This window comes from Lissotriton vulgaris, chromosome 1_1 (assembly GCF_964263255.1).
Source record: "Lissotriton vulgaris chromosome 1_1, aLisVul1.2, whole genome shotgun sequence".
NCBI classification, from domain to species: Eukaryota; Metazoa; Chordata; class Amphibia; order Caudata; family Salamandridae; genus Lissotriton; species Lissotriton vulgaris.
In genome coordinates, this window is record NC_141685.1 from 211,440,195 (window position 1) to 211,465,216 (window position 25,022).

The following is a 25,022-nucleotide window of genomic DNA, read 5'->3' on the forward strand; positions in this document are numbered from 1 at the left end:
CTTGAGCACCGGTGAGCGGTTTCACACGCGGGTTCTCAGTGCACAGCTTTCCGCTGAATTTCGCCACAAGAGTCTTTTGCACAACCTCCTCCCCGAAGTAGTCGCTGATGGAAAACTGGTTCCCCGCTCGTTCTATGTAGCTCCATGTAGCTCCAGGAGAAGTAGGAGAAGGTTGTCTCCTACTAGAATGGACAAGTCATTCCAAACATTGTGAAAAGCATTGTGACTTGCAACAAGCAAGGCCAGACCAGCCTCATAAGAAACTCTGACATTGTCACCGTGCTCTTGGTGCTGATCTAGTATGAAACTTTTGTCTTGGTTCAGGGACTTTACTATTTCTTGTTGTGATTCTGATCACGATCGCTTTGTCGCTTAAACCTCTCTTAGATTCCAGTACCTGCTTCTGGTCTCACTGTCCCAGTTCAGAACTCTTTTTTTGAAGTTTTAGAGTTGCAAGATTTTCTGCCACAATTCTATACTTTCTCAGTCCTGGACACTCTGTCCTGGTTCTGGACTCTTTTGAGCTCACTGTCCCAGGATTCTCTGCTCCAGTTTTGGAGTCTCTAGACTCCCTGCCACTGTTCTATACCTTCTCAGTTCTGGTCTCTCTGTCTTGGTTCTGGACTCTGTCATGCTTCCCAGTGCCAGTACTGTGGGTTGTCCTTAACCGTGCTTGTAAACAAAAGGAATTCATCATTTTCCAGTACTTTACAATAATATAATTTTAAGGAAGCATCTTTCGTGTCCTCAATGTCCAGGAGATTTTAGGTGTCTCTTATTCCTTGAGTAGACTTGTTTTTAAAACATACAGTAACGTCCAGTCTCCAACACTGTCTATGATGGTTGGAGTTTATTGCTGTGATCAGTCCCTAAAGCTGGTTGCAGACTAGGTACGACACTGTCACTGCCTTTAGACACACTTGCCCGTGAAGTGTAAACCACATGCAATCAAATGTGATTCCTCTGTTACAAAACTATATTATTATTTGGAGAGCCAGTAAGTTTGCAAGTATTTTCCCATGTTCACGGCTTATTTTCCTTTAATGGGAAGCCATAAGCGCAAGATGGATATGATAACAAACTTGAAAGTAAACTTGAAAGTTAAGGCTGTAGAGATAGCGCACCACAAACTGTACAGAATGGACTTTGTTTGCCCTCCTTTCAAAATTCTACTATGCGCAGACAGCATCCTCACAGGGAAAAACATGAGTCTCTTTAATGCATACACTCGCTTACCTTATCATCGGAGTCGTATCTGCCTCACAGCTACATGTTTAGGAACAGGCTGTAAGTTACTGCACAGGCAGACCCCTCTCTTCCAGATTTTCAGGCATTGCTGTGCTGACATCTAGTTAGACAGTTTCTTTTAATGATTGAGCGATAATCCGTAAGAGACTACACAAAATATGGCCACTTTACTTCATACATGATGATGTACCAAAAGTACTTCACCTGCCACACACTGGTCCGCCTGGCACACGCTGGACTATGGCGCTGGTAACCAGGCAATACTGAGACGGCACGCTTCTTGACGTGGCACCGTGTGGCTCACGGCACGCTGTTGCATGCAGGCGTCGCTGGTCAGCTATGAAGAGCTGGAGAGGAAGAACGTCATGCAGAATTCACTCTGCTCCCACGCGGCACTAAGAGAACGGTGAGATGCGCGTGAAAGGATTTTAAAATTTAAACGATGCGCTTCAGTTTGGCATGGTGGGGGGTCTACTTTAGGAATCCAAAGCGGCAAAACGAAATGTGCTCACCACACAAAACATTCCCAGACTCTGACCCCGCACATATGCCTTAGTGCTCACCAAAGGTGCTGCTTGTGGTATCGTGTTATGTGTTGTGCGCGTGTGTGTCTCGTGTGTATGGCGCGTGTATGTGTATGCATGCGCGTGTGTGTATGTCTCGTGTGGAATGCGTGGAATGTAGGTCAGGGAGAATGCTGTGGGAGGGAGTCGGTTACTGGAAGGGAAAGCGGAGGTTGTGCTTCATGTCGCTGTATTGCCTTCTTCTTACTTGTTAATAAAGAAGACTTGAAGAACCCTATCTGCCTACAAGACCTCCTACTTTACAATACATGGCGACGAGGATGATTATGATGGCGGGTCTTGTAGCGGTTATTTGTTAGGTGATGATTTTGGTCTTGTAAAAGAGTTAGCGCCATCTAGCAATGCAGGTAGCTGTAGCACCGATTGTGAGTCTAGTAATGATGTTGGGGATGTTGGCGATGCTGGACCTTCTTCTTCTAATTTGGGCGTTGATGATGAATGCCTTCGCCGTAGTGGAAGAGTAAGGAAGTTGCCTGTCCGGTTTTCTGATTTCAGTTTAGGATGATTTTGTTTGTGGGTACTTAAGCTGTTTGAGGAGGAGGGTGTGTGGTATCGTGTTATGTGTTGTGCGCGTGTGTGTCTCGTGTGTATGGCGCGTGTATGTGTATGCATGCGCGTGTGTGTATGTCTCGTGTGGAATGCGTGGAATGTAGGTCAGGGAGAATGCTGTGGGAGGGAGTCGGTTACTGGAAGGGAAAGCGGAGGTTGTGCTTCATGTCGCTGTATTGCCTTCTTCTTACTTGTTAATAAAGAAGACTTGAAGAACCCTATCTGCCTATAAGACCTCCTACTTTACAATACTGCTCTTCATGCTACCAAACGCTCGGACATTTAGCTCCTCCAGGAAAGTTCTCTCGAACCGTTTTGTGCTGTCACTGTCTCCGTAAAAACACTAATCCCAAAACAGATTTATAAAGTGCTGAGTGTGTCATTTGTAGATGTAGCGTGCCAGAAAAGCAAGATACTGCTGCTCAGTGCTAATGAAGCGGTTAAAAAAAAACATATTCAGACTTTGAAGAAATCGCCGTTAGATACACTGCGAGACTCTGCAGGAAACTAATTGCAGCTTTCAGGTAATTAAGTGGTTTATTGAGGATGTAGACGAAAACTTGCTGTCAGACTGCAAAGCTTCCTCAAGTCCGTTTAACGTTGTCAATGACTCTGCACCACACCAAATACCGATATGAAAGACGTTTGTTGTGAGGGAAAGTAACACTAAGTCCTTCTTTTCCCTAAAATACACCACCGCTGTTGAAGTGCACAATTAGACCTTAGTAAAGATGCTGATAGAATACACTGCCATACGCTACCATTCCAACACCAGGCAGATCAGCAATTTACTGAGGATGCAGACAGGTCAGGACACTTCCAAGCATACATAGGCTAAAAAGAAGCAAGGGAACACACCTGTTGCGCCTATGAGAGGCTTGCTGCTGGAGGAATTGTTTATTTCTTCCAGGTGACCACAGACTCCTCAGTAATGGAAGGCAAACGCCCAGGGTTCAGGCTGTCCAGATGGTGCAGGTCACTGGTGGGGCTAGTTAAGGCGTTACCTTTATTTTCAATTGAAGTTTTAAAAGTCCTTAATGTCTTAAGTTGCTTGACCTTTAATTACTTTGTTCCTTAGTTGTCTTTCTCCTTAATCCACGCGTAGGTTCAAAATCGTCGCCATGTTGTGGTAAAAGAAGATGCATAGTCCAACTGTGTAAGTAGATAATCCTTTATTGTAGATTCCTTCTAAGATAGGTAAGTAGGAGAAGATAGGAAGAATAGGTAAAACCCCACCAGGAGCAGGCTCCAAGCAGCTCAGCCTGAGTTGCCCAACTGACACTGTGAGCCATAGAGACACTTAGGCATTCTATGATGTCATGGAGCATTCTATACAGTGGAGAACAGTAGAGAAGTAGTTTACTACAGTATTGCCTTAAGCTAAATTCAGAGAAGACTGAAGTAATATTTGTGGGAAACAATCATTACCTTTTGGCTCCCGGCTGTTGGCCACCAGAGATGGGTGAACTTTCCAACTCCATCTCCCAAAGCTAAAAGTCTGGGTGTGATTCTGGGCGACAAACTTAATTTTAGTAAACAAGTTTTTTCGATCATATCCACTTCTTATAATACACTAAGAATCATCAGAAAGATTCTTCCTTATATTCCAGTTAGCGCCAGAAAAATAGTTATCTCCTCTCTCATTTTAACTAAAATAAATGACTGTAACTCCCTATACATCCATCTGCAGAAACAATACCTCCATAAATTGCAGGTTCTGCAGAAATCAGCTGCCAGAGTACTCCTCAATCTCCGAAAACATCAGTCTGTATCCTTGGCCAAAAAAGAACTGCACTGGCTGACTGTCAGTAACCGCATAAAAATGCATAACTCTTTGTCTTACTTATAAGGCTCTACATGGCATAGGTCTAGAATTATTGAGTAATACCATCTCATGGTATATTCCTAACAGGAACCTTAGATCTCTGGGTACCTATACAGTCACACCTTTCCGATTTAAGAAAACGAGATGGGGCGGTAGCAGCTTCCATGCAGGAGCCACCAGACTCTGGAACACCCCGCCCCCTCATTTCAGATCCTCATCTTCTGTGCTGACCTTTGGAGAACTTCTTAAAACTTGGCTTTTTAACTTTTAAACTGTCTTTTCCACCATGTTCCTGTACTATGCTTAGCTATCAGTGCCAAGACACCCTCAGGAATATGTTGTGCTATATAAATTCATTTAAAATAGCATAACATTGCCTGACATCCACACCTTGTTTCCCAGTGGTATGTACTGTAATATGTATATAAAGGTACCGCTCTCTGTGGTGCATGGCCCCTTCTGACCCTACTGCAATGCTTAACAGATATGACAGGAGAGATGCTAACAGTGAGGTAAGATTCCAAAGAATCACCTCAGCAGAGTGTGACATCATAACCAGCCTTTGATGTCATAATGGTGCCTCCCTTTGGCATTCCACCCTCTCTTGCCAGTTCTGAGTATCTTGTCTGCTATGTCACAGGATCCACCAGTGATGGAGAGCTGAGTCCCTGATACCACCAGTGATGGAGAGCTAACTCCCTGGATCCACCAGTGTTGGTGAGCTGAGTCACAGGATCCTCCAGTCTTGGTGAGCTGAGTCGCTGGATCCTCCAGAGTTGGTGAGCTGAGTCATTGGATCCTCCCTTTTTGGTGAGCTGAGTCATTGGATCCCCCATTCTTCAAGAGATGAGTCATTTGATCCACCAGTGATAGAGAGCTGAGTCTCTGGTTCCACCAGTGTTGGTGAGCTGAGTCACTGGGTCCTCCATTGTTGGCGAGCTGAGTCATTGGATCCTCCAGTGTTGGAGAGCTGAGTCATTTGATCCACCAATGATGGAGAGCTGAGTCCCTGGATCCACCAGTGATGGAGAGCTGAGTCATAGGATCCTCCAGTCTTGGCAAGCTTAGCCATTGTATCCTTCATTGTTGGTGGGCTGAGTTGCCGGATCCTCCAGTGTTGGAGAGCTTAGGAAGGTTGGAAGACTCTCTCGAGGGCCTCCAACCACCTCGTTGCCTCTTCTTCCTATCCATTCCTTCCTCGGCCGTGACGCGATGCCTTACGACCACCTTGACCAGCCCCTGCACATCAACGGAGTCATTTTAAGGGACCGGAAGTTCTTAAGGCAGGTCGGAGAGGTTCTCCAGTTCAACTGGCTCTATACCAAGGACCAAGAGGTAAAGGGCGACTGAATTTGGTCGCTTCCTCTTTCTACCGTTCTACCTCTCGTAGATTTGTTCTGTCTCTTTTACACTATTTCTGTATTCTACATGATTCCCATCTCTCGTTTTCATACTCCTTTCTACTATTTCCCTTTTGTCTTTTTGTTATGTTATGTTATGTTATGTTATTTATTTGTTAAGCGCAAACAGCTGCCCCAGCAACGGAGCGTCCCGGCGCTGAACCTAACCAGTACCTGAAGGGGGGGGGGAGCCAGCAGAGGGATTAGATGACAGTGAAAAGATGGGTTTTGAGTGCTTTTCGGAAAGCAATCAGATTGGAAAGGGCGCGGATGTGCGGAGGTAGGGAGTTCCAAAGCTTAGCTCCTAGGACCTTAAAGGAGCGTCCACCCTGTCTGCAGAGCTTAGTTCGGGGGACCATCACGAGGTGTTGTCCCAGAGAGCGCAGGTTGCGCTGGGGCGTGTATGGTACCAGGAGTGGGCGCAGGAGTTCAGGGCAGTCCGACTTGAGGATTTTAAATGCCATAGTCAGTGTTTTGAATTGGATCCGTGATTCGATTGGCAGCCAGTGCAAATTTCGAATGGTGAGTCTGGCAGAGCACCTGCGTGGGAGCCCTACCACTGCTCTGGCGGCCGAGTTCTGGATTCGCTGCAGTCTTGCTAGTTCAGCTTTGTTTGCCCCCAAGAGCAGGACATTAGCGTAGTCCAGCCGGGCAAGAATCATGGCTTGCATAATGAGTTGGCGGGTCTTCGCGTCAAAAAATCCGAGTATGGGGTGAAGGCTCCTCATGAGACCCACACACGTGGATGCCACTTTCTTGGTGTGGGACTGAAAGCTAAGTGAGGGGTCGAGCCAGACACCAAGATTTTTGACGACTTCTTTTGGCACGGGGGTGGGGCCAAGCACAGAGGGCCACCAGTGATGGTTCCAGAGGGAGGGTTTTTTTCCCAGGAGGAGGACCTACGTTTTTCCGGCGTTAAGCTGAAGGCAGTTGAGTGTCATCCACTGTGCGACTGCCGCGAGGCCATCTCTGAATTTGGTTGCTGAAGGTGAGGGACCTTCTGAGAGTGTGATGACCAGCTGTGTGTCATCAGCGTAGGATACCAGCGTGAGATCCCACTCTTTTGCTACCACTGCGAGAGGCTGAACGTATAAGTTGAAAAGGGATGGGCTGAGCGCCGATCCTTGGGGGACCCCTTGCCGGATGGATTGGGGTTGAGAGATGTAGGGGGGGGCTGAAACTTGAAAGGACCTGTCTTGTAAGAAGGACTGGAACCATTCAAGGGCTAATTCGCCAATCCCAACGGCTTCGAGTCGTTTCAGCAGGATGTTGTGTGAGACCGTGTCAAAGGCCGCGCTGAGATCCAGCAGGATCAGCGCGGCGCTTTGACCGGCGTCTAGGATGCCTCGAAGGTGCTCCGTAGTGGTCAGCAGAGCCGACTCAGTGCTGTGACCTGGCCTGAAGCCGTTTTGGGAAGGGTCCAGGACATGGTTTTGCTGCATGTGGTGGGAGAGTATTTTGTTGACATGAGCTTCAGCCAGTTTTGACGTCCAGGGGAGCAGGGAAATGGGCCGGAAGTTTTCTGGTTTAGTGGGGTCCAGTGTGGGTTTTTTGATGATGGGCGAGACCCACGCAGATTTCCAGCAGGTGGGGACCACCGCTGAGGAGAAGGAGAGATTGAGTAGTTTGGCAAGCGAGGGGAGAAAGAAGTCAAGAGATTCCAAGAATTTGGACGGACGCATGGGGTCTGCAGGGGAGCCAGACTTGACCTGTCTGCATAGTTTAGAGAGGTCGTCGATGGATACGTCGGGTATTCTTAGCAGTTTAGAAGTCTCCGCCATCGATTGGGGGGTGTAAATGGGCGTAGCATCGTCTTGTGGAAAGGACGCGTAGATCTTCCTGACCTTTTCAGTAAAAAAGGTGGCAAGGTCCTCGCATTGTTTCAGGGAGGTGATGCAGGTGCCTGGATTGGGAGTTTTTTGGAGATTTTGGATCTCCCTCTCTTTTTCTTTTTACACCATCATTGGTCTTCGAGGACTGCAGCGGTGCTAGTTTTCCAGAATGACCACTTACTATGTACCTGTCTACTATTTAGTTACAATGTGTGTCTATTTATTGCTATGTAAATGATTCCTCCTTTGATTCCTTGTGAAAAGGTATTGCTATGAAAATGTTTCCTATTAGTGTTCCATGTGTACATTTATTGCTAGGATACCCTGAAAGTCTGATCTTCTCGAGAATCTATTTCAGAAAATTCTGTGCTATGGTCTCCATTGCTCTAGTCCGCCCCCTATTTTGTTTTCGTCCCTCTCTTTATTTCCATCTATTTTCACTAGCTTTTATCCCCAAGTTTATTTGATTTTTGTTCATTCTCTCTCCATATCTAACTTCTTTTTGTTTGCAATTTCTTACTCATAATTCCTAATAACAGATTTCCTACTGTCTCCCCTTTGCCTTCAAGGCCGCAACGTTACTGCGAGCTAATTGAAGCCTCTGAAATGGCAATATATTTTTGTAAAAAATGAAGTCAAATGATTTTTTGGAGTAGGGCAGTGCCACAGGGCTTCCTGTTGTGCTACCCTTGTGTTGTATACTGTACACTGTATATTGTTGTTCCTGACACGAGATGACACGTGGTTCCACTCGTGACATCTCGTGTCAATCGCTTTCTGTTATGCTCATAAGCTACTGCATCTTTTGAATATGTTAGTGTGTCATGGTTTTAGAATGATGGGGTATTAACTGCTTGACTGGACTTGCTCCAGACGTGTTCCTATTAAACTCCTCACTTCAAGACTCCTGTGTCCTCCAGTCTTTCCTACACTGGCGACGAGGGAAAAAAAAGACTATCTTACTACTCTAGAAGGATTATTTCATCGTATTTTAAAAAAAAAAGTTAATTTTTCAACATTTGACGTATTTCCTCTGAACGTCTTGTTTCACTGCGACTCAGCGACTCAGCGACTCAGCGCCTGTCAAGCGGACTCCTAAGCAGCACTCGCTTCCACTCTCAAGGTATTTTGGTGATTAATTACCTTTATTTTGGAGAGTTGGCGTCAGCGCGAGCTTCTGTCTGCTCGAGTCCCTGCTTACACGCGCGCATGCGCGAGCCTCGTGAAATCATTCTATGCTTACGTGGGATCGTCATACGCTCTAAAAATAAGCCCATCGGCTGTGAAAACAAGCAATTTACATGGCGGCCATCTTAGATTGGTAAATTCGATCGACTTGAGTTGTATTTCTTTGTTTGTTTTTTTTAAGTCCGTTTTTCTTCGTGACACGATCAAATTTCAACTCGATTTCTTCAGAGGTACTATTTTGGATTCTACATCTGTTCCATTCATCAACGGTCTCTTGTTTAAGGTATTTTTTTTTCTATATTCATTCTCTTACACATACACATATAATAATTTTTTTTTTAACATTGGAATTTCAATATGAGTGGAATTGTTCCTCCTCCTTCGTTTATGGCAAATAAAGGTGATCCTCCAATGGAATGGGAAATTTGGGAACCTGTTTTCCTAGCCTACGATGAAGTAATGGAAGGTACTGAGTGTGAACCCGAGAGGAAATTGTCTCTTTTAAAACATTGCCTTGGGGGGATTGGACTAAAAGAATTCGTTACTCTTCCACCCTTAACTAATCCTGGTGAAAAAAATGTGTATGAATGTGCAGCAGAAAAATTAAAAATTGGATTCGGAAAGAAAAAGAACATTGTCATGGAGAGATTTATCTTCTACTCTCGCAAACAATCTGCAGATGAACCAATTGATGATTTTGTATCATCTCTCAGATCTCTTGCCGTAACTTGTGATTTCGAACATATTAACTATGAACAGGTATTAAGAGACCAAATACTGATGAGAACAAACAATAAAAAGGTCCAGGAAAGACTTTGGACAACTTCGGATATGTCCTTAAACGCAGCCATTGACATTGCAAGGTCAATTGAACACTCCGAGAAGTTTGTAAAGGAGATAAGAGGGAGCGAAAAAGGAGATGTTTTTAGCGTTTCCAAGGAAGGAGAGAAGTTTAGGAAACCGTTTACTCTTAAAAATGATTTTGCTAATAACTTAAGTACACTAAAAGTGATAAGAAGAACAACACTCAATGGATTTGTTTCAGATGCGGAAGTTCAAATCATTTAGCAAATTCTAAAGTTTGTCCTGCCCTTGATAAAATGTGTATGAAATGCAATAAGAAAGGGCATCTAACAAAGTTTTGCAAATCCACTACCAAAAAAGTTAACATTGTTCAAGATTTTGATGACTATGATTCTAATGAAAACGATATAAATACTGTCATTAATATTTGTGGTAGTGAAGGTGTAAGTAAATTTCCATCTTGCGATGTAATTATAGATGGAAAGACAATTAACATTTTTGTAGACACTTGTGCATGGTATACATTATTGGGTCTAGATGTTGTAAAAAAAAATTGGCCAAACAAAATGTTACTTGAATCTGACATTTCCCCAGGGGGTTATACTGGACATAGGATTGAATTAGTGGGTTACTTTTGGGGGAAAATCACCTTTGCCGCTGAATCCACATATGGTAAAATCTATGTCGCTAAGTCTGGGCAACCTCTGTTAGGATGGCCACACCAAGATCAATTGGGCATTAAGATAGATCCAAGAGCCAATCCGCCTGTCTACTCTGTTGCTAACACCAGTGATCCTGATCGTGATCTCATGATTGATAAGTTGAAATCTGAATTCTCTGATGTTTTTAGTGGAAAACGTGGTCAATTTTTGGGTTTCAAGCACACTATTAAGCTCAATGATGGTGTTGTTCCTGTTCGGCACAGAGTCAGGAACGTCCCTCTTACCTACAGGGATAAACTTAAAGTTCTGCTCAAGGACTTGTGTGACAAGGACATCATTGAGCCCATTGAGTCCTCCCCGTGGGTTTCTCCGATCGTGATTTCGGTTAAATCCAACGGCGAATTGAGGCTCTGTGTAGATCTTCGCAGTTTAAATAATTCAATTTGGGTAGATGCTCACCCCTTGCCAAATCTGCATGAGATGGTTTCGACATTAGGAGGTGCTGAGGTTTTCTCGTGTATAGATTTGGCAAGTGCCTATCATCAGGTCGTTTTGGATGATGATTCCAGAAATCTGACGGCTTTTATTACGCCAGAAGGTCTTTTCAGGTATAAACGCATGCCTTTTGGATTGGCTAGTGCCGCTTCCGTCTTTCAAAGGTTAATGAAAGAGACACTTGAAGGGTTGACAGGAGCTATCGCCTTTCAAGACGATATTCTTGTATTTGGGAAAAATGTAGAGGAGCATGATAATAATTTAAGGAGTGTTATTTCTGCATTATCCTCTAAAGGTCTTACTCTTCACCTTGATAAGTGCAAAATTAGAGAAAAGGAAGTTGAATATTTGGGACATTCCATAAGTGGTGCTGGGATCAGACCTAAGCAAAAACACATCGAGAGTATCATCAAAGCCCCGGTTCCAGTCTCAAAAGAACAATTGGTTGCCTTCTTAGGTTTAATGGAATTGTATGCCAAATTTATTCCAAATTTTTCTTCAAAAGTCGATTCTTTTAGACCACTTCTAAAAAAAAATGCAAGGTTCTTATGGTCTGACGTAATGACGGAGGCATTTCAGAATCTTAAAGCCTTTGTTGTGAATGCACCTTGTTTAAGACCTTTTGTTATTGGTAAAAAATGTACCATCATGGTTGATGCTAGTAGCACAGGGTTAGGAGCTGTGCTCATGCAGAATGACTGCGGGAAAGAATGGATAATTGCCTATGCTTCAAGGGCCCTGAGGGATGCTGAAAAACACTACTCAGTCATTGAAAGAGAGTTATTGGCGTCAGTTTGGGCAGCTGAACACTTTAAAACTTTCTTGTGGGGAACAAAATTCACTATTAAGACTGACCATAAGCCCCTTATTTACATGATGGCACCAGGTGGAGGTCGCACCTTATCAGCTCGTTTGGCTAGGTTGGCTTCCAGGCTACAATCTTTTCATTTTGAGATGGTATATGTAAAAGGGAAAACTAACATTCATGCTGATTGCATGTCCAGGTTGCACACTTTTTGTGATGTTCCGTGTGATGACGATGAGTGTGAAGTAGCTTTCACTTCGCAAGACATTATGTTAGTGTTTGGTGAGAAATTTGATCTGAGCAAGGAGTCCTGGTTAAAGGAAATGGAGAAGAGTATTGAACTGACTCAGGTTAAAAATTACATTTTACAAGGATGGCCAGAACAAAGGAAGTTTTCAGGTGAAATGATGAGCTATGCCAAAGTTCAAGATGAGTTAGCTATCGAAAATGGGGTTCTCATGAGAGGTGATAAATTCATTCCTCCTTTTTCCTTGAGAGATACTATCATTGGTATTGCCCATGAGGGGCATTTAGGAATCTCGTTTACCAGGAGACGCATAAAAGATTTTTTTTGGTGGCCTGGAGTGGACAGTTGTGTGGAAGACTATGTCAAAAAATGTTCAGAGTGCGCCAACAGTGACAAGTCTGCTGTTCCTCTACGTCCTGAACCTTGCCCTGTGGAGTGCCCTCTCGGTCCTTGGCGGAAGTTAGGCCTTGACTTCATTGGTCCATTTTCCGTTTTACCTGAACGTGAGAAATTTGGTATGGTTTTGATAGACTATTTCTCAAAATGGCCAGAGGTAAAAATGATTGGGGAAATAACAACCAGAAATGTAGTAGAATTCTTGGATGAAGTTTTTTGTAGGGAAGGAATCCCAGAAGAATTAGTGACTGACAATGGCCCACAATTTACCAGCAAGGATTTTCAATGTTTTATCACCAAATGTGGGATCACGCACAACAAGATTGCTGTGTTCCATCCTGAAGCCAATGGCCAAGTTGAAAGATTTAACAGAGTTGTGTAGGAGGCTATCCAACTTTCTGTTAAAGGTCATTTGAATTGGCGTAATGCTCTTCAGTCTATGTTATTGTCTTATAGAACATCTCCTAACTCTGTCACTATGGTTAGTCCATTTGAGCTTTTAAGGGGTCGGAAACCCAGTACTAGATTAACTCCGTGGTGGTTAAAAAGAAGTTTAAGTGACCATTGTGGTTTTTCAAAAGTGGATTATGATTTGGTTCGAGACAGGGTTAGTGCGTATAAGGGTAAGATGAAAGAAAGGATGGAAGCAAAGCAGGGATCCGTTAGCAAACATGTTATCAATGTTGGTGATTTTGTTCGCATAAAAAAGAAGGAAGGTGTTTTGAAGGGTGGTCAAGTTTGGTCACGTCCCAAGGAAGTTATTGAAGTTTTCAAGCATGCTGTCAGAGTTGAGGACGGGAGTGTCTGGAATTTGAACAGAGTCTCCATTTTTAAAGGCAAAGATATGTGTGCGTCTGAGGATGGCGGTAGCGCTTTACTTAAAGGTATGGATGCGGTTGTGTCAAGCAATGATAGCAACGTTTTTCTTGATTTTGATTTCTGGCTGTGGGGTCCCTGGAAATGCAGAAATCACTTCTGGGAATCTTTTGGGTCAGAATACCAGCACTAGGGCTGTAAGGACCACTCCACCTATGGAACTCTCAAGAAGTTGCCACAGGTCTCACCGTCTTCCTGCAAGATACAAGGATTTTGTCATGAATTAAGTTTGAATTGTATGGGATTATTCTTTAGAGTTTTATTGATCTTTTTTTTTTTTTTTTTCATTTACAGGAAGGGAGGTGTGTTGTATACTGTACACTGTATATTGTTGTTCCTGACACGAGATGACACGTGGTTCCACTCGTGACATCTCGTGTCAATCGCTTTCTGTTATGCTCATAAGCTACTGCATCTTTTGAATATGTTAGTGTGTCATGGTTTTAGAATGATGGGGTATTAACTGCTTGACTGGACTTGCTCCAGACGTGTTCCTATTAAACTCCTCACTTCAAGACTCCTGTGTCCTCCAGTCTTTCCTACACCTACGTCAGAAGAAAAGGGTAGCAATGTGCAATATTCATCAGATAGAGTTCATTCCTGTCCTTTACTCCTAAGCTGGGTCACAAACCGCTGCCATGCACCAGCACAGGCACCCTTGCACCATGGTGCAAATGTGTTTGCATCTAAGGGGTGATTGTTTTCGTGAGGGACACCTTCCTGCATAAAAACAACCAATAGATGCAATTTCCTCATTCTATGTGTGCTGCACATATTGTATGTGTACCACTCCTGGGGAGATGTATGTTTTTGATGCATTCCCAGGTTTCCGCATTCTGGGAATGTGTCAAATGCTATGGATGTTACGTGCGAACACCCACTGTAACGCCCGTGGCACATCTCCCTCGCGCTGTGTTGCCTCACTCCATATCTACAAGTCCATGATAAGTCACACATGGTGGTATAAAGTGGCCTTGTAGATATGGCCCTGCAGTGTGTGTCGCCTGAACGTCACTAAAATTGATGTTCCGACGGCGCTGGGGCATTGGGAATGAGGCCCAAATTTTACAACACAGTTTCCGAAAACATTTGCCAAAAGGTCATTGGTTTTGCAGGCTGTTCCGAAGCTGGATGCCATGAATTTACCTCTAAGAAAAGTTTGCTCCTCCTCCTTGGATGCTTTCAGGGCTGAATGAGCTGAGGAGGCCTGAACCCTCACCGCGCCTCACTTCTCACAGCCCTTGAAGCAGTCCATTGTCCAGCCGCCTCCTGGGGTTTTAACTCTGCTTCTTCTGGCCAGTCCAGCTCTGTCTCCGCTATCTATTTATTTATCTATGAAGCACTTGTAGAGCGCATAGCTACCCGTAGGCATCCAAGCGCTGCTAGTGCGGCACGGAAGCATCAGAAGGGTTTTACTTTTGTACCTCTATTAAAGGGGGTATTCTGGAATAGCCAAGTTTTGAGCATTTTCTGGAAGGGAAGTAGCTGGTGTACAGAACATAAAGAGAGGTGAAGGCTTTTCCGCAGCCTGGCCACACTATATGAAAAAGAACGCCCTCTGACTCTTTCCCTTCTGACTTGGGGTATTTTAGCCAGGTGTACATTAGAGGAATGCAAGGTTCTTCTGGAAAGGTAAAGGGAAAGCAGGGAATGAGAGATCCGAGGCCGTTTATCTGGAAGCACCTAGTGAGCAATGCAGAGGGATTTAAATGTGATCCTCTCAGCCATAGGGAGCCAATGAAGGGAGTTCAAAGTTTGTTGGGTGGATTGGTGCCTAGGTATGTTGAACAGGAACAGCGTTGCACAATTCTGTACCACCTGACGTTTCCTTGTTGGAGCCTTTGGGGCTCCCAAATAAAGGGAGTTACCATAGTCCAGGCGGGACTACCAACCTCTTTGTGTAAAAGGGTGTAGAGGAAGTATTTCCCAAAGCATTCTGAGCATGCCGTAGCAGGTGGATGCAAACTTCACTACATAGTCAAACTTGTAAGATTTATTCAGCCCCATGCCAAGGCTCTCTACCTCATCTCGTCCTCTCTGGACCCTCATTTATTCATTATTCGTTTTCTAGTGTGTGTGGTATAATTGCAAATGATGTCTTACCATCTCACACCACCTTAGGAGACAGAGTGCCTGATATAGAGCTAGGTGGTTTCTTTATACAGCACTGAATCCAAAGGAAAATCCACCCTTGAAAGTCTGTTTATCATCAGGAAAGCAGAAGTCCACCAGTGGATTCTCCTTGGTCTAGTATCTCCTGCGGGAATCATGGGATTATTACTACCCCCAATCTCTATATGTGAGAAAGAGGATGCTGGGCACATGGCAGGCATAACCATCATAACTGTGTGATGCTTTTCCATATTTTGTTTCCATAGGAGAGAAATATGATTCTGGAGGACCTGATGCCCTCGCTAGCCTGCATGGCTGTCAATACCCATGACTTTGTGTCGCTTCAAGAGATCATTTCAAAGGTATCCTCAGTTCCTTGTAGATTTGCACAGGGTCTTAAAAGCAGTCTGATGTATGTGTCTATTAGGGAGCAGTTTATTTTCAGTGCATGTACTAATGGATGTAGGTTAGTTTCTGGGATGACCTCTGTCTATGCCTATGCATAAAGTATTGAAAAGAATGATGCACACTGTCCTGCCCTAGTTCTATCAACTGCCAGGATACCAGCTACTGCAGCCTGGTGCAAACACTTAGGGCCTGATTCAGAAAGGCTGTGCGCACTCGTGGCCATGAGAGGAAAATTAAATAAATAATAAATGTTCCATTGTGGTCGTCTCTCGAAATCCACCCTCACCTGTGCTCTTACCTGCAGCGGCCACGGCTGCTCGTGGGGGCCTCTCCACACTCAGGCGGAATCTCCGCAATAAGAATTCTCAATGCAGTGTGCACGACTGCGGGGCCTCCGCCACGATTGCAGAGTGCCTTTGTGAATCAGGTCCACAGTGAATATAGCATACTAATTGCTGCATTTTATTTATTTATTTATTTTTGAGACTTATAGAGCGCACAAATACCTGAGGGTGTCTCGGCGCTACGGACGGCAAGCAGAAACCATGTTAAGAATGGTATTGGTTGAATAGTCAAGTTTTTATCAGCTTTCTGAAAGTTAACAAGGACTGATAGGATCTGATCTCCAACTGGAGATCATTCCAAAGTTTTGCAGTGGAGACCACAAAGCGTCTGTCTCCCCAAGAGGCTGTTTTTGTACGTGGCACCTTTAGCTGAAATGCGGTGGATGAGCGAAGTGCCCTGTTTGGAATGTGAATTGTTAATTGATCTATTAAAAATTGGGGTCCAGTTTTACGAGAGGCCTTGAAGGCAATACAGAGTGCCTTAAACTTTATACGATTTTTCACCGAGAGCCAGTGATAGTTCTTGATGACCTGAGAAATGGGTTTGAACTTGGGGGTTCCTGATAACATTCTAGCTGCTGCATTCTGGACTGTTTGTAGCTTTTGAATGACCTTGATTTGTGCATTCGCAAAAAGCCCATTGCAATAGTCTATGGAAGACATGACCACTGTGCTGACTAGAGTTTTTCCTGCATTCAACAGGAGAAATGGCAGAATCTTTTTAATCATGCGTAATTTATGTAAAGAAGCCGAGACTACCGAGTTGGCATGAGAGACGAAAGTCAGTTTGTCATCAAACATAACGCCTAAGTTCCTGACCTTGGTTACTGGGATTGGTGGGGAGCCCAAAGAAGAGGGCCACCAGGTTTGCGACCCTGGTAGGGGATAGTTTACCAAAGGTCACGACCTCTGTTTTATCAGAGTTTAATTTGAGGCAATTAATGGCCATCCAGAGACTGATGGCGAGCATGCCCTTTTGGAAGTTAGCTGCTGCAACCCTTTGTCCGTTGGTATTTATTGCAAGCACCAGTTGGGTATCGTAGGCATAAGATGTTAGGCCCATCTCATGTGCTTTGATGATTTTGGCTAAGTCCGATACATAGATATTAAAACGAGTCGGACTTAGGGAGGAATGCTGCGGGACCCCACATGGGAGGGCCAGTTGGGCAGAATGGATGGTGCCTAGATTTACCGTCTGAGTGGGCTTGGTGAGAAAGGATCGCAGCAATTTTCTGGCCTTATGTTGAATACCCATTCTGGTGACGCGATCGATCAGTGTGGTATGATCAACCGTGTCAAAGGCCGCTGAGAGGTCCAATAAAATAAGGATTGCTGTTCCTCCCTGATCCAGGATAATTCTGATGTCTTCCGATGCCTTGATTAAAGCCGTCTCTGTTCCATGGCCTCTGCGAAACCCAAATTGGGTGTCATCTAGCAGGTGATGGTCTTCCATTACAAACATAGATACAATTTTATCAGCAATGCCACAAGCTTTCTCTGATCAACTACAAAGATGCCCAAGCCAGTGTCTCGCTTCACCTGTACCCCCCCCCCACATACACAGGTAACTGTAATGCATTTTATTAGCTAACACAAAGATTATTTAATTGTGGAATTCTTAAGCTAGCCTTTTCAGACTGCTATTAACCACTCTAGAAGATTTCTTTGTATTTATGAGCTGTATATTTTTGGGAGATGTCACTATCCTCTCCTGGTCAACGTTATTGCTCTCCCCTCGTGCAGCTACGTCGTTGCGCCGCTGACCCCAGCACCTCTCAGCTTGCAGATAGGTGTTTGAGGCCATACTCCACCCACAGGCTCCTGCCTGCGCCTTATCCCTGTTGGTCCAGTAGGAGAGCCTTGCGCTTCTGCTGGTCCACTCTGCCAGCCTTCGGTAAGTTTTCTGCCTTTGTCTCTCTGCCTCGTTGTGCAGTTCTGTGCCTTTTTGAGCCCATTTGTCTCTTTGTGTCTTTTTTGTGCTTGTTTGTCTCCTTGTGCCTTTTCTGTGCCTTTTTGTCTCCTTGTGCCTTTTTTGTGGCCATTTGCATCTTTGTACCTTTTCCTCTGTTTTCCTCCTCTTGCGCTTTTGCTCCCTTTCCTGCCACTGCTGCCCCCACTGCCCCTTCTCCCCTGCCAGTTTTCGCCCCCCAGATGCGCCCCCACCCCTGACCCCTACTTAATAGCGCCTGCTGCATGATGGCTGGAGCAAGACATCTGACCTCCTGGTCAGGGTTACTGCTCTCCCCTCATGCAGCTCCGTCACTGCGCCGCTGACCCCAGCACCACTCTGCTTGCAGCTAGGTGTTCGAGGCCCTCCTCCACCTGCAGGCTCTTACCTGCGCCTCATCCCTGGTGGTCGAGTGAGAGAGACTTGCTCTTCTGCTAGCCTGCCCTGCCAGCCTTTGGTGAGTTTTCTGCCTTTGTATCTCTGTCTAGTTGTGCAGTTTTCTGCCATCTTGTGCCCGTTAGTCTCCTTGTATGTTTTTTGTGCCTATTTGTCTCTGCATGCTTTTTCAGTGCCTTTTTGACTCCTTGTGCCTTCTTCTATGCCTTTTCTGTGCCCATTTGCATCTTTGTGCCTTTATCCTCTGTTTTTCTCCTGTTGCTGCTTTCGCTCCCCTTCCCTCTACTGCTGCCCCCATGGCACCTCCTCCCCCTTGCCTGTTCCCGCCTCCCAGCTGCCCCCCACCCCAACTTAATTGGCAGCCGCTGTGCTGCCACACCTCACCAAAGGTAAGCCCGTCAGCGACCATCCGCGACCCGACCATGACCAGGGACCCTGTTTCTCCCACCGCTATGACTCATCTGCCCTCCATGCACTCTACCCCTGAAGAAAACAACAACTGCCAGCTGTCAACATCGAACACCACCCATGGCCATTTCTTCTGCTGACACTGCTGCCGCACCTTCACCCACATCCAGACCCCCACACCTACTGCCCACCCACTGGAAACCATTGCATACAATCCCCTAAGCTACATTCTCCTCAGCGTACGCTTCCTGCACAGATAAGCAGTAGAAATCTGGGACCTCCTCGACACCCTGTCGCCCGACGTCGCTTTCCTCACAGACACCTGGACCAATGCCACCACTGCCCCCACCTTCGCATCCGCCATCCCCGAAGTATACAAGATCCAGAGGAAGGATCACCTCAACCACCCTGGAGGAGGACTCACCATTGTACACAAAAACTCCCTCCGACTCACTACAGCCAGCACAACCAACTCCTCGTCCCCCATGGAACACCTCCACTTCCAGATCCAGACCAACCCTAGAACGACCCTATGCAGAACCCTCGCCTACAGACCTCCTGGACTGCACACCACGTTCACCACAATCATCACGGACCTCATTGCACACCACGCCATTGCCTCCACGGACTACGTACTGCTTGGAGACCTTAATTTCCACCTCAAAAACCTCAGCGACTCCAACTCCACCACCCTTCTGGACAATATCGCCAACATCGGACTGAAGCAGATCATCACCACCCCCACCCACAAGGCAGGGCACACCTTCGACTCCATCTTCGCAGGAGAATACAACATCTGCTTCAGCCACACCATGCAACCCTTCTGGATCGACCACCACTGGGTACATTTCTCCTTCTCTAAACCCAGCGCACACAAAACTACACCATGCCCCCTAAGCAGGAATTTGAGCAAGGTCACAGAAGAGCACCTCAACTCAGCCCACAACCGCGCTCCACCCGCCACAACCAACACCAGCTCTGCAGCCAACGACCTCTACAAATCACAATTTTTACCGAATCGCAAATATTATGCGAATTCCAAAGTGCGTATTCGGAATTCCCATTGATTCCTATGGGCCAAAAGGCCCATAGGGATCAATGAGAAGGCTGTAACAAATTGCGATTTTCTTTTTGAAAATCGCAATTTGTTAATGCATTCCAAGGGTACAGAGGGGGGTCCAAAGGACCCCCCCCTGCACCCCAGAAATGTAATTTGAAGTGCATGTTTCACACACACATGTCCTAAGGACATGTGTGTCTGAAACATGAATGTTTGAAAAATGCATTTTTGAGCATTTTCAAAACTTTTCGCAAATTACCACGAGGTTCAACCTCGTGGTAATTTGCACCTCCTAATTGCTAATTCGCAATTACAAAAAGAATCATGCATTGCTTTTAAGGAATCGCAAATTTGCGATTCCTTAAAAGCAATCGCATTTTTGGAAATCGCTAAAAATAGCGATTTTCACAAAAATGTGTGATGCATCCCAAAAACTTATTTAGGAAGTGCAAACAGCCGAATTTACCGATTCGCACCGTTTGCACTTCCTAAATAGGTTGATGCATGTGGGGGAAAGTTAATTATAACTTTAACCTTTCTTTTTAGGTCTCGCCTAGACGAAAGCAAAAGCGAAGCTTTTGCTGTCTATGCGAGACAACTTATGTTGCCACTTTTCTGGGAATATTGTGGACATCAGACTGTTACGAGCTTTTTCTGCTGTAGTCAGGCTGTCACGAGCTTCTCCTTTGGAGATTTGACCTCGTGAGCGCGCCTTGACTGCATCTAATGGGCCGTGCGCTTCCTTTAGTCAGTTTCACTTTGTTTCATTTCAAAGTGCAGGCGTCAATAATATGAAATTTATAATGCGCTCAGCTTACCCAGGGGCGTCCCGGCGCAACAGACCAGAAGGGGAGACTCAGCTAATCAATGTGTCTGGTAGTTGTTCATGTGGAGTGCCTTCTGAGTTCGTGAGCGCGCCTTGACTGCATCTAATGTGTGTGGCTTTTTTTTTCAACGTGGCCCGGGCGCTTGCTTCAGTCAGTTTCGCTTTTAAGGTGCAGGCGTCAATGGGTCTGGTACTTGTTTTATTTCCATTTAATGCTCTTTGGAACAACAATTTTATATTACTTGTGTGTATTACCACTGGCCAGAATTTCAAAGACTTATATTCACGCAGGTGAAATAATACTATTGTGATTAGGGCCGATTTTTGGAGTCTGACCGTTCAGAGTGCAGAGTGGAGCTTCAGAGTGGAGCTTCAGAGTGGAGCTTCAGAGTGGAGCTTCAGAGTGGAGCTTCAGAGTGGAGCTTCAGAGTGGAGCTTCAGAGTGGAGCTTCAGAGTGGAGCTTCAGAGTGGAGCTTCAGAGTGGAGCTTCAGAGTGCAGAGTGGAGCTTGAGAGTGGAGCTTGAGAGTGGAGCTTGAGAGTGGAGCTTGAGAGTGGAGCTTGAGAGTGGAGCTTGAGAGTGGAGCTTCAGAGTGGAGCTTCAGAGTGCAGAGTGGAGCTTCAGAGTGGAGCTTCAGAGTGCAGAGTGGAGCTTCAGAGTGGAGCTTCAGAGTGCAGAGTGGAGCTTCAGAGTGGAGCTTCAGAGTGGAGCTTCAGAGTGGAGCTTCAGAGTGGAGCTTCAGAGTGCAGAGTGGAGCTTCAGAGTGGAGCTTCAGAGTGGAGCTTCAGAGTGCAGAGTGGAGCTTCAGAGTGCAGAGTGGAGCTTCAGAGTGGAGCTTCAGAGTGGAGCTTCAGAGTGGAGCTTCAGAGTGGAGCTTCAGAGTGGAGCTTCAGAGTGGAGCTTCAGAGTGCAGAGTGGAGCTTCAGAGTGGAGCTTCAGAGTGGAGCTTCAGAGTGCAGAGTGGAGCTTCAGAGTGGAGCTTCAGAGTGCAGAGTGGAGCTTCAGAGTAGAGCTTCAGAGTGGAGCTTCAGAGTGCAGAGTGGAGCTTCAGAGTGGAGCTCCAGAGTGCAGAGTGGAGCTTCAGAGTAGAGCTTCAGAGTGCAGAGTGGAGCTTCAGAGTGGAGCTTCAGAGTGGAGCTTCAGAGTGGAGCTTCAGAGGGGAGCTTCAGAGTGGAGCTTCAGAGTGGAGCTTCAGAGTGCAGAGTAGAGCTTCAGAGTGGAGCTTCAGAGTGGAGCTTCAGAGTGGAGCTTCAGAGTGGAGCTTCAGAGTGCAGAGTGGAGCTTCAGAGTGGAGCTTCAGAGTGCAGCTTCAGAGTGCAGAGTGGAGCTTCAGAGTGGAGCTTCAGAGTGGAGCTTCAGAGTGCAGAGTAGAGCTTCAGAGTAGAGCTTCAGAGTGGAGCTTCAGAGTGGAGCTTCAGAGTGGAGCTTCAGAGTGGAGCTTCAGAGTGGAGCTTCAGAGTGAGCTTCAGAGTGCAGAGTGGAGCTTCAGAGTGGAGCTTCAGAGTGGAGCTTCAGAGTGGAGCTTCAGAGTGCAGAGTAGAGCTTCAGAGTGGAGCTTCAGAGTGGAGCTTCAGAGTGGAACTTCAGAGTGGAGCTTCAGAGTGCAGAGTGGAGCTTCCGAGTGGAGCTTCCGAGTGGAGCTTCCGAGTGGAGCTTCCGAGTGGAGCTTCCGAGTGGAGCTTCAGAGTGGAGCTTCAGAGTGGAGCTTCAGAGTGGAGCGGGGCTTCAGAGCGGGGCTTCAGAGTGGAGCTTCAGAGTGGAGCTTCAGAGTGGAGCTTCAGAGTGGAGCTTCAGAGTGCAGAGTAGAGCTTCAGAGTAGAGCTTCAGAGTGGAGCTTCAGAGTGGAGCTTCAGAGTGGAGCTTCAGAGTGAGCTTCAGAGTGCAGAGTGGAGCTTCAGAGTGGAGCTTCAGAGTGGAGCTTCAGAGTGCAGAGTAGAGCTTCAGAGTGGAGCTTCAGAGTGGAGCTTCAGAGTGGAGCTTCAGAGTGGAGCTTCAGAGTGCAGAGTGGAGCTTCCGAGTGGAGCTTCCGAGTGGAGCTTCCGAGTGGAGCTTCAGAGTGGAGCTTCAGAGTGGAGCTTCAGAGTGCAGAGTGGAGCTTCAGAGTGGAGCTTCAGAGTGGAGCTTCCGAGTGGAGCTTCCGAGTGGAGCTTCCGAGTGGAGCTTCAGAGTGGAGCTACAGAGTGGAGCTTCAGAGTGGAGCTTCAGAGTGGAGCTTCAGAGTGGAGCTTCAGAGTGGAGCTTCAGAGTGCAGAGTGGAGCTTCAGAGTGGAGCTTCAGAGTGGAGCTTCAGAGTGCAGAGTGGAGCTTCAGAGTGCAGAGTGGAGCTTCAGAGTGCAGAGTGGAGCTTCAGAGTGGAGCTTCAGAGTGGAGCTTCAGAGTGGAGCTTCAGAGTGGAGCTTCAGAGTGGAGCTTCAGAGTGGAGCTTCAGAGTGGAGCTTCAGAGTGCAGCTTCAGAGTGCAGCTTCAGAGTGGAGCTTCAGAGTGCAGAGTGGAGCTTCAGAGTGGAGCTTCAGAGTGCAGAGTGGAGCTTCAGAGTGCAGAGTGGAGCTTCAGAGTGCAGAGTGGAGCTTCAGAGTGCAGAGTGGAGCTTCAGAGTGCAGAGTGGAGCTTCAGAGTGGAGCTTCAGAGTGGAGCTTCAGAGTGGAGCTTCAGAGTGGAGCTTCAGAGTGCAGCTTCAGAGTGCAGCTTCAGAGTGGAGCTTCAGAGTGCAGAGTGGAGCTTCAGAGTGGAGCTTCAGAGTGCAGAGTGGAGCTTCAGAGTGGAGCTTCAGAGTGCAGAGTGGAGCTTCAGAGTGCAGAGTGGAGCTTCAGAGTGGAGCTTCAGAGTGCAGAGTGGAGCTTCAGAGTGGAGCTTCAGAGTGCAGAGTGGAGCTTCAGAGTGGAGCTTCAGAGTGCAGAGTGGAGCTTCAGAGTGGAGCTTCAGAGTGGAGCTTCAGAGTGGAGCTTCAGAGTGGAGCTTCAGAGTGGAGCTTCAGAGTGCAGATTCAGAGTGCAGATTCAGAGTGCAGATTCAGAGTGCAGATTCAGAGTGCAGAGTGGAGCTTCAGAGTGCAGAGTGGAGCTTCAGAGTGGAGCTTCAGAGTGGAGCTTCAGAGTGGAGCTTCAGAGTGGAGCTTCAGAGTGGAGCTTCAGAGTGCAGAGTGGAGCTTCAGAGTGCAGAGTGGAGCTTCAGAGTGTCAAGAGCAATGCCAATAGCTCTAACTTTAACAAAGGCAAAACCATTGCATTGTAAATGCTTGTTATTTTACCGAATCACATGCTCATGCTGCTGCCTGGTTTGTCTACATGCACACAGGCAGAATCACTCGGTACAAAATGGCTCCTGTTCACTCGTCAGTACGGTCTTGCGCCGCCCCACCTTCCCCCTGCCAAATACATTCATTCCAAATACTGCTTATTTTCATATCAGACTGACTTCTCACATCTGGGATAGCAGGGGCACCTTCCACAGTGATTAGTGCTTCACAAAAAATAATTCTCGGCTAGCGCTCAGAAGCCTTGAAGCTTTGATTGAATGACACTGCAGTTTGATGCCCCGCTCGTTTTTTGATGCTATGCGTTCCAGACACTGATTTTATTAAGACTCACTTGGAGCTCTAAACTGTCACTTGATCTTTCTTTGGGTCATTTCGTTTGCCCGGAAGGACTAACATATCTGTGAAACCCTCTTCTTTTATAGTTTGAGCATCGTCTTCGTTTAACAGGATAACATTATACATTTGAAAATACAAATATCCGGGAAGAGCAGAGAGCAAATCTCCGCGATGTTGGGCATTCTCCTATCATAAAGGAAGCGTGTTGGTGGGACCTGTGGCATCTAACGCATCATTTAACCCTATATGCGTGGGCACCTACCACAATAATGTATAGGATGAGTTTGTTCCGTTCCCGTTTTTAATTTGATGTAAAACTCAAATCACTGCACACTCTCTACTACACACTCTCTACTACACACTCTCTACTACAGTCACTACTCTCTACTACACACTCCCTACTATAGTCACTACTCTCTACTACACATTCTGCTACACACTCTCTACTACAGTCACTACTCTCTGCTACGCACTCTACTCTCTACTACACTCTACTACACACTCTCTACTACACACTCTACTACACACTCTCTACTACAGTCACTACTCTCTGCTACGCACTCTACTCTCTACTACACACTCTACTACACACTCTCTACTACACACTCTCTACTACAGTCGCTACTCTCTACTACACACTGTACTACACACTCTACTACAGTCACTACTCTCTACTACACACTCTCTACTACAGTCACTACTCTCTACTACACACTCACTACACACTCACTACTACAGCCACTACTCTCTTCGACACACTCTATACTAGACACTCTCTACTACACACTATCTACTACAGTCACTACTCTCTACTACACACTGTACTACACACTCTACTACAGTCACTACATCGACTACACACTACTACACACTCTCTACTACAGTCACTACTCTCTACTACACACTCTACTACACACTCACTACACACTCACTACTACAGCCACTACTCTCTTCGACACACTCTATACTAGACACTCTCTACTACACACTCTCTACTACACTCTCTACTACACTCTC

The 25,022-nt window shown here is 46.1% G+C and overlaps 1 protein-coding gene across 1 annotated transcript in view; it reads left to right on the forward strand.

The window, feature by feature from the left end:
- The first annotated feature begins 5,418 nt into the window (after positions 1 to 5,418).
- Positions 5,419 to 25,022, forward strand: part of LOC147740901 (L-asparaginase-like) — a 145,787-nt gene continuing 126,183 nt past the window's right edge. The window contains exons 1-2 of the mRNA XM_086925042.1: positions 5,419 to 5,541; positions 15,290 to 15,385. Coding sequence (XP_086781168.1) covers positions 5,419 to 5,541; positions 15,290 to 15,385 — 219 coding nt within the window. The remainder of the gene's footprint in view (positions 5,542 to 15,289; positions 15,386 to 25,022) is intronic.